This window comes from Pholis gunnellus (genome assembly GCF_910591455.1).
Source record: "Pholis gunnellus genome assembly, chromosome: 13".
Classification (NCBI taxonomy): domain Eukaryota; kingdom Metazoa; phylum Chordata; class Actinopteri; order Perciformes; family Pholidae; genus Pholis; species Pholis gunnellus.
Window position 1 is genome coordinate 8,265,407 of NC_136540.1, and position 14,495 is coordinate 8,279,901.

Consider the following 14,495-nt stretch of genomic DNA (forward strand, 5'->3'; position numbering starts at 1 on the left):
TTAATGATCAGAATTTTACTTAAGAACAACTATATCCCATTTTTTTTATAATTTCATACAGATTATAATACAAGAGAGATATTCTATATCCTATCCCACAAAGTTTCACAGTTATTACACCTCTTTTCCTCTCATATCTGATACAAATCCAACGACACTCTGAAATCTCATTTTGTTGTGCTGCTCCTGAACAATTAAGTCAAGATTGTTAATTTGCTTGTTTGTCTGATCAACAACAGATCTTCTAAGGTTACACAGTAATACAATTTGATGTGCACATTCATGCTACTCAAAGAAAACTACTGTAATGAGTTTGATGAGCCTGTGAACTTGCTCTAGCGCCACCATCAGACAAAGATTCTAACCTATTTAATCAGTGTTGTTCCCATTAATTGTGTGGTTGTCCTCTGACCCCGTTTACATTGCCCTTGCTGTGCACTGGTGTTACTGAACATAACCAAGGGTTATATCTTAAGAATTGTGCATGTGTATTTGTTTACATTTGACATTTACATTTAAGTAGGTAGATGTTTGTGACCTATAGTGAGCCACCATAGGTTAAACTCTCTGTCACATATAAACAGAAGAGAAAAGGGCGTCCTTTTAACAGGCCAGTCTGCAGAAACTTCAGCAGGATGACTTCATAATGTGAAAGGGGCCTCTCTGGATATTACTTTTTTATCTTACCCTAAGTGGATGTAATGCAAGTATCTGACTTTAAAGGCTTTTCTTAAATGAGGTGGTGGGGGTGGAGGTTCTAAATTAAAGAAATTGACCATGGTCATCATGATTTGCAAAAAATAATCATGTACCCACTAAAGGTAATGTTATAAGCATACATGCATAAGAAAGGATGAATTGTTTATACATGCCTTTAATGTGGAAACGGTTATCTAATAAATATGCATCTGCTTAGCAGCTAATATAGAAACAAAGAGAAAAATGGCCGACACAGAGTTTTATCCTTATCCTTGAATTAAGAAAGGGAAGGGTGAACTGATTCTAAATGCCAATCACAACCCAGACTCGAGCCACATGTCTGCCTGTGATGCTGCCTGGCTGTCTCATTTTGCATCCGGAGATGCCACGGCAGAGAGCTATAGCCTGCTCATGAGGCTAGGAGGCGGCCGGTTTATGCATTCTAATGAGCGCTCCCAGGAAAATATATGCAAATTCATGTTGTCATCAAGAGGAAAATAGAGGACAGGAGAGCAGCAGATACAGGAGGGGCTTAAGGGAGGATGGCATATGCGAGAGGCGGGACTGGGTGGAGGGAGACGTTGATGCGGTGTCTGTGAATGTGTGTGTGGGCTGGGGCAGGATGTGTGGGACTTGGGCTGTGTATTAGAACCAGTGAGGGACATATGTTTAACCCCCACCTAACCAACTCCACCATTCTACCTCTCAAATGAACAAATCAGCCTTAATTATAAAACCAGATAAGTAAACTACAGACAAGATGAAGGAGACATTTGTGCAGGCATAGTATTTCAAAATGGAAATATCTCAGGTGACTAATAAGTAGGCTGCATGTGAAATATCTGTCATTATGGAAATGATTATATATGAAAATACTACTACTGCTACTGCTGCTAGCCTACAACTACTACTAATAATAGTTAATAAAGTACATTGAAAATTATAATTATAATTTAACTTGTTACATTTTTAGACAAAACAGGTTTATATCTACCTTTTAAAATGATGCCTTTGAAGACAATGAATGCAAATAATTACCTAGATCTATTGCTATTGAGCAATACTGACAATTTATAGCGTATCTTCTATTACGTTCATGTCGATGGACTCGCACTGATTATTAGTCCCGGATTCATGGCAGTGCCTTCCCAACATGAACAATAATTTGACCACAGGCTGCTGCAGTTCACTTGATCCACCAAGTGGGAACCTTACGGAACCCTTGTCTGTCAGACGGGGGGGAAGACTACGAGTGCTGCACAACCGCTGCCGAGCGGAAAACCAACGTTTCTAACACGAACTGGCAAAAGGGTGCACATGGACCTACTCCGCAGGCATGGATTAATACATATATACAATCCTGAGTGGATGGATATCGCTGTTCAGCATCATAATATCGGATATAATTTAAATTATCTATCGGTACGTATACATTTTTATTCACGCACACTGAAAATTAGACTGTGACGACTGAAATTAATGCTCGGCTTTAGGCTAATATGTTAGCATGCTAGCCGCCAAGTGCAGTGGCTGATAGTGTAATGAATGCGCGTAGTCTTCTTAAGCGAGTTTATCTCAACAGTGAGTTTGACCGGTTTCACCACAAGTCACAATAGCCGTAATGCATCAGCCAGCTAATAGAAACGTGTCGTTGGTCATCTTTTAACATGATTATGTAGTTAAGTTAAGTGTGTCTGCCTTTAGAAAAGCCTCTTAACTCAGTGCTATCAGCTGTAACGGTACATGTTGACCTCAAAATGCTGTCATATATTACAAACTGTGCAGTTTAATTTTTTTTAAAAATACATACACCCCATGTGCTTCACCATAGGTGGCAGAACATACTGTAGCTGTCCAGGTGGACCCACGTGTGCCATCAGAAAGCTGTCTTTAGGTTAGTGTTGTGTGACTGTGCAGGGGAACAGCTTGGGGCCTGGTTTTGGTGGGAGGTGTCACTGTATACAAGTAAAATGTTGGCTAACACATTTCTGTCATCGTCGTGCTTTTCCAATGTACACACATCACATGTAAGTCAGCCATTGAGTAACTGCTGTATTGTTCTCCCCCCAGCTCCTCCGGAGGTGAGCCGGGTTGCAGTGACATGGTAATATTTTTTGAATGGTACTGGAAAGCCGAGGACCAGAAGAGCAGCAGTGGTTTGCCGATGACTGGTGAAGACACTGGTTTGGGGGCTTTGGCCTCACCACTGGTGGGGTATTTGGGAAAAGTCAGTAGAGCTCTTGTTTTCCTCTAACTGTTGTCACTTGCGCAAAGCTGAATTGTATTTGGAACAAAAATACTGTGACTGGGCAGTACCAATCAAATTCATACCAAACAAAACGGAAATCTTTAGTAGTAAAAGGCGAAAGTATTTGGCAGATTCGAAGCATATCGTGTGTGGAATCAAAGGGTGTTTTGTATTATGTGTGTGTTTTTTTAAAAACTGTACTACATAGAATACGTGTATTATTTGATAGTACTTGACACATACTGATATGGATCAAATTTCACCTCACTTGTTCATTCCATCCTCTCTAAACTGTCCCTCACACTGCTTTGATGAGCAGAAAACAAGGTTGAAAAAAAATGCAAACTTGACAATTACTTTCAGTAGTTCTTGCTCTTACTTGTATGCTCAAATTCTGCAAGGTAAACCAAGCAAACCTTCCTAATTGTTTTGCATGTCCACATACAAATATTTAAATGTGATTTAGAAGGGTATAAGAATGATTGCTGATGGGGGAGAGTTGAAAGAGATGGCATTAATCTGATGAAAATGTACGCAGGCCCAAATTTAATGGGCATGAATGGTGAAAAAAAAGATGTAGATTCTTTCAAACTCAGTATTTTCTGTAAAACTCTTTGATAACTTGGGTTTAATTATAAAAGGGTGTAAGTCTGTGGTCATAATTGACATCATGTTTCTGTTATCTTAATGTTGTTGTTTTGTTTTTTATTTTAAATTCTTTTTATAAAAGGTTCAGGAAAGAGCTGCCTCACTGGAGTATTGTCCCTGGTGTACTTCGAAGGGCTTGACCTGTGCTCTGCGCTCTTACCGCATCAACCTCCAGGAGTCAGTCACCCTCTGCACAAACGCACAGGTTAGTCCCAGTACTGCTGACACACACACATCCAGTTGAACAGCCATGTTTCATGTCATTTTTTTCCCTATCTGCCATGTTGACATTTCTCGACCCATTCCTCCATAGTGCCTTTTCCCTCTGGTCAGCCGGTCCCTGGAGGATGTTTTGGCTAGCTTGGATCCTGTGGAGCCCACCGTTGGGAACAAAAGAAAGCATGCCTTGGCACTGGAAAAGGAAGAGTTGATTAGACCCCTACACAAACGCACGCGGTCAAGTGACAGCCATGGGCCACAGAGTACTACAGACACACATGGGGCTGTAAACGTTGTCAGTAATGGCCACCGTGCAGCCCCCGAGACAGAAGAGGGTAAGGTGAATGGATACAGGGATTCTCCAGTTGCAGAGACAGCAGGACGGGAGTCGTTACAATATGAAGATGATGATGATGTTCTGGTCGAGGAACCAGAGAACGCTGCTTGTGCAGATGGATTTGCTCCTCCTACCTGCTTTACACCAGCTGGACACCTGCAGTGCTCATCGGAGGCCTTGTTGACCGCTGATGGGGATGAACCTGCGCTCTCTCCTCACCGCGGTGCTCCCGGTGCCTCAGAGGAAGACTTCAGGCCCGTAAAGGGTCCTCGTGAGGTGCTGAACGGATGGCGCAGCCTGGACACCAATCAGTCCTTCTTCCCAAGTGAGGACATTTATTCAGCTGAAATCAATACTCCGTTGCCTTTGCACAATGAGCAGACAGCAAGGACGGAAGATAAATCACTGACTGCAGACATCGCCACATGTAAGGACATAGGAGGCATTAAGTCAGAAATGGAGGCTTTGTCCTCTGCCGCACCGACGAAGTCAGAGGCGCTTGTGTCTGTTCCGGATCGACCGTTTTGGAGGAACAGCGACAACCTGTGTTGGCTGGACTCGCTGCTCGTTGCTTTGGTGAACTGTAAGAGCTTGGGAAAGTGTAAACCTGAAGCTGAGTCTCAGCAGTCGTCCGTCTGGCAGCTGATGAGAGGCTATGAAGACGTTTGTGCTTCCATCCGACTCCATCAACAGACTGGCAGAGGTAAGTTAAACGGATGATCTGCAGTATGCCTGTTGAGTGTAATGTCATTGCAACAGTGAGCAGAGAGTTAGACATGTATATTTTCCTCTTTGCATCTGTTTTTGTTTGTCAAATACACACATTTTTGACCCCTAATGTCACTCAAAGAGCCGAATAACCTGTTTTATCTGCACCCATCTCGTCCTGTCTATTGCTGTGGATTGAGTTGTCCAGGTTTTAAGATAATAATCCATGAGAATTATTCAGCGACCTCAATAAAATGGAGGTGTTTGTGCTGAAACAAAACATTGACCATTGAAATCTCACAGCGGATGGTGGCAGACGTTTGGATACATCAGAATCTGGGCACATTAAACTGGAACAGTCTGCATTGCTCGATCACACGAGGGTTAAATGAGAAAATGTTGTGTTTTTGTGATTTGGGTGAACTAACCGTGGCATGTTTGCTTCCAGTGAAAATATTTTGGACTAGCGCAGATATCGTACTGTCATCTGACTGTAAACATAGGGCTGCCAGCAGTGAACCATTCCCATTGACTAAAAAGCATTTGAAGTTAATCTACAGCTGAATAATGTTTGTTTTTGTCCTTTACAATATAATGCAATGCATTTCTGTGTTGTTTGTGTGTAGATGGCGCTGTGAGAGTGCCACATCATGTGCTGCAACAGGCCGATGCCGACCTGCAGCGTCTCAGGATGTCAGTCTTCAAACTCCTGCAGCCCAAGCTGCATTGCAAGCTGGGTAAGCTCAGTAAGTGAAAACATACTCGACCAAGCCGAGTATGGGAAAGTGATGATGTTGGATATTCTTAACTAGTGTCGGTCTCCATTGAAATATATTTAAAAATGCATTCTGAATGGATGTGTCATATCTGAGGTTTCACTTATCCTATTTGAAATTCATTTTTATTCTATGCGGCGAGAAAGGCAAGAGAATAATACATTGATGACACAACAAAAATGTTAATATTAAAGAAGCAGGAACAGACTGTCCCACGGAGCTATAGAGAAGTTGATAAATGTAAAGAAGTGAATACATTCAAGGGAATCAATTATTTATTTGCACTGTATTTCTAGAGCTATCAGCCCTGATACTGAAACCAACGTTTGTTCGGGAGCAATGTGCAAATTGTGCCACGCTACCTTGAGCGAGGGCGAGATGTCTGAATGAATGTTTTTCACACTCAACAACACGGTGCTCCCGGGACCCCTCAAGCCTTTTATTCATGAGCATTAGGTTTCATATTGCCCAATGACACTTTTTTTGCCAACAAAAAAAAAAGATTGCAGCGAAAACCTCAAATGGTGCGCTCAGTGAAGTGCAGATGTCTGCCAGGTGTATCTGCAGCGACCACTGCTGTGTTGAGTGATTGAATAAATACCCCCCCCCCCCCCCCTGTCTAGACGCCACTGGGCTGTAATGCGGCATAAAACAACAACAAACTCAAAAAACAAGCGGCTTTGAATGCGAGTAATCGGTTCAAAAATTGTCGTATAATACACTTCATACAACGGAAAAATGATGTAGCATGCAGCCATAACTGGGCACCCAAATATTTACGAGAATGCGAGATGAGCCATGGACAGACAGACAGACAGACAGACAGACAGACAGACAGACAGACAGACAGACAGACAGACAGACAGACAGACAGACAGACAGACAGACAGACAGACAGACAGACAGACAGACAGACAGACAGACAGACAGACAGACAGACAGACAGACAGACAGACAGACAGACAGACAGACAGACAGACAGACAGACAGACAGACACACACACACACACACACACTCTACTGATCGCATCATCCTCCTGGCCGAGATTAAAATAAGTATATAAAGGAGCGGTCTGTCTGCACAAATCCCCGTTTAGATTCCAAGGCAGCCATTATCACCTGAAAACAGCGTGACGTGTTCGCACATGAAAACCGTAAATATTGCTCGGCTCAATGAAAGTGGGAAAACTTGCTCACTGGCTTTCACACTGAAAATACAAAAGGATGGGAAAGCATAGTGAGGGGGCAAAACGATGCAGATACAGGAAAGATACAGGCGGGTGACACACGCACTATTCATTTCAGGCGTGCTGACACAAGTGATCTTTGTAATTCAGCCCGAGTCTCGTCCACAGATAAAATTCTTCAAAATTGCCTTGAAGTGGAGAGTGTGACCGCAGCTTCTGTCGGCACTCGTACCTGTGACGATGCTCTAACTGCCGCGTGTTTGTGCTGCTTTTCAGGTCAGAGGGAAACTCCGGTGTTTGCAATGCCGCTGCTGCTGGAGTTGGACTCGTGGGTGGAGCCTCTCTTCAGGTCGACCTTTCACTGGGACTTCAAGTGCAGCGAATGCAAGACCGCCACGAAACAAAGGTACGGCATGAAATGATGAAGTACGACATATTTAAGTTGATGCACAGAACAAATAATTGTGTTGAGCACCGGATGAGTTTGAAAACGCTCCCGAGGATGAATAGCTTTGAAAACTCCGGGGTTGCCGACTAGTGCGGACGGCGTAAACGCATAAGTTTGGAAGCAATGTCGTAGACGCCCGCATTCGCCACTTGATTGGTTCCTAGCAGTCACTACGGAAAATCACAAACAGTCTTGATTACCGATCGACTATCAGGTTAATTTAACATGGACAACTGATTACAGGTGTTGCTGACCGTGTTGTCTTTACTAGCAGCTGTTGTTCAGTTAAAGTCTGCATTTTTGCCGAGAAAGCAGCTGTTATTGGAGCGATTAGCGAGCGGCGTTATCAGCAGCGTATCTAGTAAACCTTTATGTGTAAGTGTTCATTTTAACGTAAATTTGATGTGTATGTGAGAGAGAGAGAGAGCAAGACCTGCAGCGCTGTAACTAAGTCTGAAAAATAAAACTTCTAAAAGATAAAAGATCTTAAGTATCAAACACGAACTTTCATTTTAACGACTACTAAATTACTCATATTTATTTTAACTAAGCAGCCAATCTACTTCCTGTTTACACCGGCACCCACCCGCATGCCCAGTGTACTCGCGTGATATTTGTTTTCAGGCTTGCTACTATGGACGTAGATCATTTCGAAAACGATGCTGAAACGCCGCGTGGACGGAGAGCGTTTTTGTAAATTAAAACAAACTGTTAATTTAGTGCTGAAGTTTGAATGTTTTGTGTTGTAAATGTCTGGCCTCGTGTTTGGTTTTCGGTTAGCTCTGCTGAAGTTTCTTGATCAGGTCTTTGTTAATCGGTGTGCCGATCGGTCAGCTGCCTGGTCCTTATCGGCAGATGTTCGTGACACAGCTGGACACACACACGCACACACACACACAGCTTCATTTCCCATGTTAAATTAACCGATAGACCGACATGCGTAACTGGTCAAAGTATTGTCAGTGGTAACAGTTGACATTCCTAGCTGCAAATAAGGGGATATTTCTATTTAATAAAAAAGGTTTAAGACGTCTTCAGGATGCTCGTTTTAGGATGACTTTAAGTCCAAACCTCAAGGTTAATAAATCTACAATGATGTAAAAAAAAATAAGAAAAGCAAATCCACAAATTAAAGAACCTGGAACAAGTGAATGTTGCTTAATTTTGTATTAATTGATTTAAGGGGCAAAGCGTTGCACTGATTAGGTGAATGGCTCGGACAGATGTTTTCAGGGGTGCGTTGTTAGTCTTTCTTTATCGTCTGTCTATTACAAACAGTCGACCACACAAAATAATCAGATCGCTGTATTAAGTGCTGTGTCGTTACAAATACCCTCACCCAATCAATAGAGGACACAAGATCACCCGGCCATCATTACATGCGAACATCCCAGATCCTCCAACTAATGTTCAGTTGACACGTGAAACCCACGTTGTAAGGAAAATATAATAAATTCTCTGGTACGTGCTCGTCTTTTGTGAAACTGTATGAATCCTAAATGTTTTTCCCGCTGTGCTTCTCAGGGTTGTGAAAACTCTCCCCACCTTCACGAATGTTTTGCCCGATTGGTGCCCACTTGATGCGGCCCACTTGGCCCCGTGCAACGTGTGCTGCCGGAAGAATCAGAGGAGGACCATGATGCTGGAGAGGTTAGGTGTGTGTGTGTGTGTGTGTGTGTGTGTGTGTGTGTGTGTGTGTGTGTGTGTGTGTGTGTGTGTGTGTGTGTGTGTGTGTGTGTGTGTGTGTGTGTGTGTGTGTGTGTGTGTGTGTGTGTGTGTGTGTGTGTGTGTGTGTGTGTGTGTGTGTGTGTGTGGAATTAAGCCCACTGTATTTTAGTGTGGTGATTTTTATTTTGACTTTGCTTCAATTGCAAAGTAATTACATCCACTCTTAGGAAATGATTAAACGGCAGTTTGCTGGAGCACAGGGGGTATGTTTGATTACGATTACTAGGGTTGCACTGATCCGAGTTTTCCAGTCACCATGTTATTGGCCGATACCGAGCGCCAGTTTGATGCCAGCGTTTGATTAATAAGCTGTATGCCTCACTGTGTGGAGGAGACTGGGATCATTATTTCATGTCTAAGGCAACATCAGGCCGCACTTTAAACAGCCGCCCTGACTTAAAGAAACAAAAATGTAACAAAAAAAAGGTACAAAGACAAACTTTTACCTGACCTGACTTTCATGGAGCGGGTAAAGAAAGTTGTTGTGCCGTCCTGCTTCCCTCAGAAATGTGTCAAAAATCAAGTCATTTCCATCTCATGCTGATTTTGATTCATGCTTTTATTTTCATCTCATTCAGACTATTGCAACTCTCTCCACCCGCCTCAGTCAAAAATCAAATTTTCAGCTTGTTCAAAATGCTGCAGCTGGAATTTTCACTGCCACTAGAGACCACGATAGAGACCCCGATAGAGACCACCTTTGAGACCCCAGTCTCAGCATATGTCCACTGGCTACCAGTAGGATTCAGAATTGATTTTAAGATGTTGCTGATTGTTTCTAAAGCACAGAAAGACCTAGCCCCTGGCTATATTGCTTATCTTTTAACTCTTTGTGAGCCTGAACGCAGCCTTGGATCCTCAGGCCAGACTCCAGATTAAAGGTGACGGTGCTTTCTCCTTGAGAGCGCAACAAAATGCACTTTTATAAACCGGCTTTTATGCAAATCACTACCTACTACCACTACTGCTTTTCAGTTTCATGGTATGTTAAGCACTTTTAAAAGGGCTTTATGAAGGTTATTATATTCTGAATTATTTATTATTAAAATGAGTAAGCTGTACACCAGCAACTTGGTAAAAAGTCTTTAAAATTAACAGGAATTACAATTCAATTTTTAATCAGCAACAAATTAGTCAGAACGTGAAGATGGTTTTAAATTCCAGTATACAATATACAAAGTATATAAACCTCGAATTGAATTGAATAGATGGGCCCTATTGTCACTGTTAGGCGATCAAGCTTTTTGCGTCGGTATCGATGGCCAGTATCGGTATGTGTGCATCCCGAACAAAGGAGCTTTTAACAGACAATATTAGCTATTGATTGATTAATGATTATAAAGGGGCAAAGCAGCTTTCACATTATTATCCTCAGCAAAGTCAGATGTATGGTTGTCAAATTACAAACATTGTTTGCAGCAGAAATCTGCAGGATCAGTATGAAAATAAATATGTCTCTACGGGAGACGGAAAGCATTAAGCACTTAAAACATTAAGTTATTAACTTTAATTGTACGCTGTCAGGCGTTGAGCCAAAGCCTGCTCTGTCAGTTAGCGCCTGTAACTGATTGACGGGGTGACTGAAACGACTCATTATTACTCCACACTTGATAATGTCTGAAATGAAAATGTCCACAATTAAATCTTGAGCGTAATCTTTGCATGTCCCAGATATTAACTAGAGAAAGTTCTTCTTCGGCCTTAACGTTTCCGTCCGTTTCACCAGACTTTTGCTTTGTGTTTTTGTTCAGTGTGCCTCCGGTGTTTGCGCTGCACTTTGTGGAGGGGATGCCCGACAGCGATGTCAGAAGATACGACTTCACCTTCAAGGAGAAACGCTACTCCGTCACCACCGTCATACAGTACAACCATCAACTTAAGCACTTTGTCGCCTGGACTTGTAACTCTGACGGTAGGTTTTCTGTCGTAGTTTTGTTGTACGTTTCCACTGATATGACATGTAAACAATATATTTACCAATGAAATGTAGGGACGTCGATGATTAGAGCGCAATAATAAGATCTGTAGTGGTTGTATCTATTCAGGACCATATTTAGCTCTAAAATAACTTTTTTAAATGTTTGCTTCTCTGTATTCATTTTAAACACTTAAGATTAGTTTATACTCGCCGTAGTGATGGTGGCGAAAAATGACGTAATCACTGTCCCAAATAAAGGCCAATTCGCTTTTAAATGCTTCAGAAACAGGTGGTCTTAAAAAATCTTCATCATCCACGAATATGAGTTTACAGATAATTATAATCCCTCCTCGGCATTGTGGAGGTTTGTTTTTTTGGCGTTTTTTGCCAGTGACGCTACAGTCTATGGGCATATCTATGGGTTACACTCGTGTTTTTTGATTCTTCACAGTTCATTTTGTTTGTACGCCCTCTTGCAGCGCAAGTATATAGAGTGTAAACGCCTCCGTTCATACTCTAATCTCGCGTACAGTACAAACAAAGCTTGAAGCTTCTGGTTGAGCGACATGACGGTTGATATTTTTTTTCTCCTCTACATTGTAGTTTGCCAACAGCACATTCTGCTGGACAATTCATGCAATGTTAATGTGCAGAAGACTCCAGCCGTTCAGGGCTTGTTTCATTGTCGTTTATAGATCATGCACTCTTGTCAGTCAAGGTTTTTTTACCAATATTATGATTATTCTTTCATTATTTTATATTCAATTTTTTAGTCAAAATTATGTTCTGCAATCTGCATGATCTTTCCTGGTCTCAGCGAGGCCTTTTCTGACTGTTTTTAGTTCTAACCGTGTGTTGTCGTACCTTTTTCCTACAGGATCATGGCTGGAATACGACGACTTGAAACATCCGGAGTGTAAGACCCACCAAAAGCTCCCGGTTCCCGCTCAGGAGATGCACGTCATCTTCTGGGAGGTGAACGAGGAGAAAGAGCCTCGCGTCTGTTCTCCCTCCAGCACATTTGCTGAATGTCCCTTGTCTAAAATGGAGACGAACCCCAGTCACGGTGACAAAGACTTAACAGCAGACGAGCTGTTGGCCCGCTCTCCCGATCAGTCTCTTCTGGCGTCTCACGACGACGCCGACATCGTCTGTGCGCTCTCTGCATCTGAAGACGGCAGCAACATCATGGACACAACCTTCGCGGCCGACGTCGATACGTCGATAGGTTCCACAACGCTGCTCGACACCTTCGAGGGCCTTTCCCACGATGACATCATTACACTCACACTGGTGGAGCTAAAACTGGATTCAGAAATGCAGCCTTTAAATGACGAGGAACAGACTGAGGGTTTGAGTGTTCCCACCAGGAAGGAAATAGTTGACTCCACACCGGATAGCTCCTCCGCTGCAGCGGGCAGCGAAATGTCCCACGTCCCCGATGTTGAGCTCACCAACACGACGTCGTCTGATTCCGCGGATGGTTCGTCCAGTGACCCTACATTTGTGCCTGCTAGTAGGAGAGGACGAGGTAGAGGAGCCGGCAGATCCAAAACAGTTGGCAGACAAATGGTTAAAAAGGCAGCGCCGCCGCCAAAAGCAGCACCGCATATTTCTCAACCTGCATCTTCGGAAGCCTTCAAAGGAATCAGTAGCAAACCAGAGACCGCTGCTGCTGCTGCTGCTGCTCAGGGCGACACACCACCTGTTGAAAACGCACAGCAAGCGTCCCCTGAGTCCTCTACAGATGCCTCAGCCCTGTCCACCGGTCAGAAAAGTCCACCAATGCCGCCTCAGAACTCCACCTGGTCCTTCCTGCTCAGCAAACACCCACTAAACCAAGTTCACAGGGCGATTGCTAAATGTGCCCCCATCCAGAAGCCTGCCTCAGTCACACAAGTCAAGCCCACTCCTCTCACTCAGTCCACGACCAACCCTGTGAGAAGACAGCAGACCCCGTTAGGGTTCTTCCCTAAACCACAGCTCCGGACAGAAGAGAGCGAGTGTCTCCCGCTGAAAGCTGCGGAGATGTACGGGGGATTCGGTGCAAAGAGCGCAAACACCCGAAGTCCGCTCCCACTTCCTGCCGTCCTCACTGGCAGGTCAAAGCTGGTTCAGCCCATAACTTCTAACCAGCAGAAATTCCTGAAGAACACGACACTGGCGTCTGGTACGTCGCCTCCTTTGCCTGGAGCGACGCGGCTTCCTGAAATCTCCCACTCAAAGAAACCGAGCGGCCCGTCCTCGAAGCTTCCGCCGGGTCTCAGCGACACAGAAGCCCTCAGGTACAAGCTGATAAAGAAACTGAAGGCGAAGAAGAAGAAGCTCGCTAAGCTGAACGAGATGCTGGGTCACCAGGGGGGCGACCTGGGCTCCCCGAACGCGGTCACCTCCAGCACCTACGACGGCTCCATCTGCGACGACTTCCTCTCGAACCTGCTCTCGCCGGCGACGACCGCGAGCAACCTTTCACCAGACAGCACCGGCTTCCTCGAGATGCTCGCCAACGGGCCGGATGGAGCCGACCAGGCGGACTGCGGGGTCAACTCTGCCGGCGCAGTTTCCCAGACGAGCGCACCCAACGCCGAAAGCTTCCTGGATGAGTTTCTCTCGCAGGCTGTGACTCAGAGACCGACGGACATGGAGACGGAGGCACTCAATGCACTTGAGCTTTTCATTTGAGCTATGGGGGGGGGGGGGGGGGGGGGGGGTTGTCTGCTAGCTCTAAGCACTGAGAGAATTTTGCAAAATGCACTATTCCATATAAAGATGCAATTTAGAAGGTTAAAGTGACATCTCTCTCTATTTATGTTGCTATTCATTTGTATGGGTTAATGAAGTTCAAATGCATGTTCAGTGGTGGAGTTTGTTGAACCATAGATGACATTTGTATACCTTAGTGTGCTCTGGCACATTGTAAATAGTGTATGTTACTGGGATGTATGAAGCAATCATATTTACAGCAAAAGCTGTTTGTTTGCTTTGTTTTGTTATTTTGACCACTTCAAAATGTTCATGAAACGTGATTTAATAAATACTTTGGATGAATTGAGTGTTTGTTTTATAAAAAGTCATTATTATGAAATTAAGGAAAAAGTGTTATGTTTTGTTTCAGCCTCCTCGTAGCGGAATATATTATTTCTAGTTTTTAGTGTAAATACTGAAGTAAAGTCTTTCAAGTACCTTGTACCACAGTTTTGCACATATTACAAACTCAGATTTTTCAAAGTTAAAGTACTGATGAGACTGAGACTGTAGCTCAGAGCTAAACTGTCTCTGATTATGACATGTATTGTAACTGAAGGATGAACAGGCTGAAATTCAGCTTAATTTAGCGTACATTCAATCAGGCATCAAACAAGCTTTACCTCGTCCATAATATGTTACTATCAGTGATATCTTTTAAAACATAGTTGAACATTTCAGACAGTTGATTCCAGACTCTTGCATTACAAAAAAACACATCCGTTTGGTGAAAATGGAAGTTTGGTAGGCAATACAACTCAGTATATAAAGTAAAACCTAATCAAGTATCTTAACCCAGTAGTTGTTGTTTGACCTAAACTATACACAAACGTT

At 43.5% G+C, this 14,495-nt stretch overlaps 1 protein-coding gene across 2 annotated transcripts; it reads left to right on the top strand.

Moving 5' to 3' along the window:
* The first annotated feature begins 1,989 nt into the window (after nt 1-1,989).
* On the top strand, nt 1,990-13,964 carry uspl1 (ubiquitin specific peptidase like 1). Of its 2 annotated transcripts, none has more exons than XM_079171064.1 (10): nt 1,990-2,121; nt 2,531-2,593; nt 2,770-2,926; nt 3,678-3,800; nt 3,909-4,854; nt 5,486-5,605; nt 7,099-7,228; nt 8,795-8,920; nt 10,750-10,910; nt 11,794-13,964. In XM_079171064.1, exons 3-10 carry the CDS (start codon nt 2,801-2,803, stop codon nt 13,596-13,598), a joined length of 3,537 nt encoding a protein of 1,178 aa, XP_079027190.1. In that variant the 5' UTR covers nt 1,990-2,121; nt 2,531-2,593; nt 2,770-2,800; the 3' UTR covers nt 13,599-13,964. The 2 variants fall into 2 exon arrangements, with proteins under 2 accessions (XP_079027190.1, XP_079027191.1); XM_079171065.1 differs by having other exon boundaries at nt 5,486-5,596.
* Nucleotides 13,965-14,495: the final 531 nt, after the last annotated feature.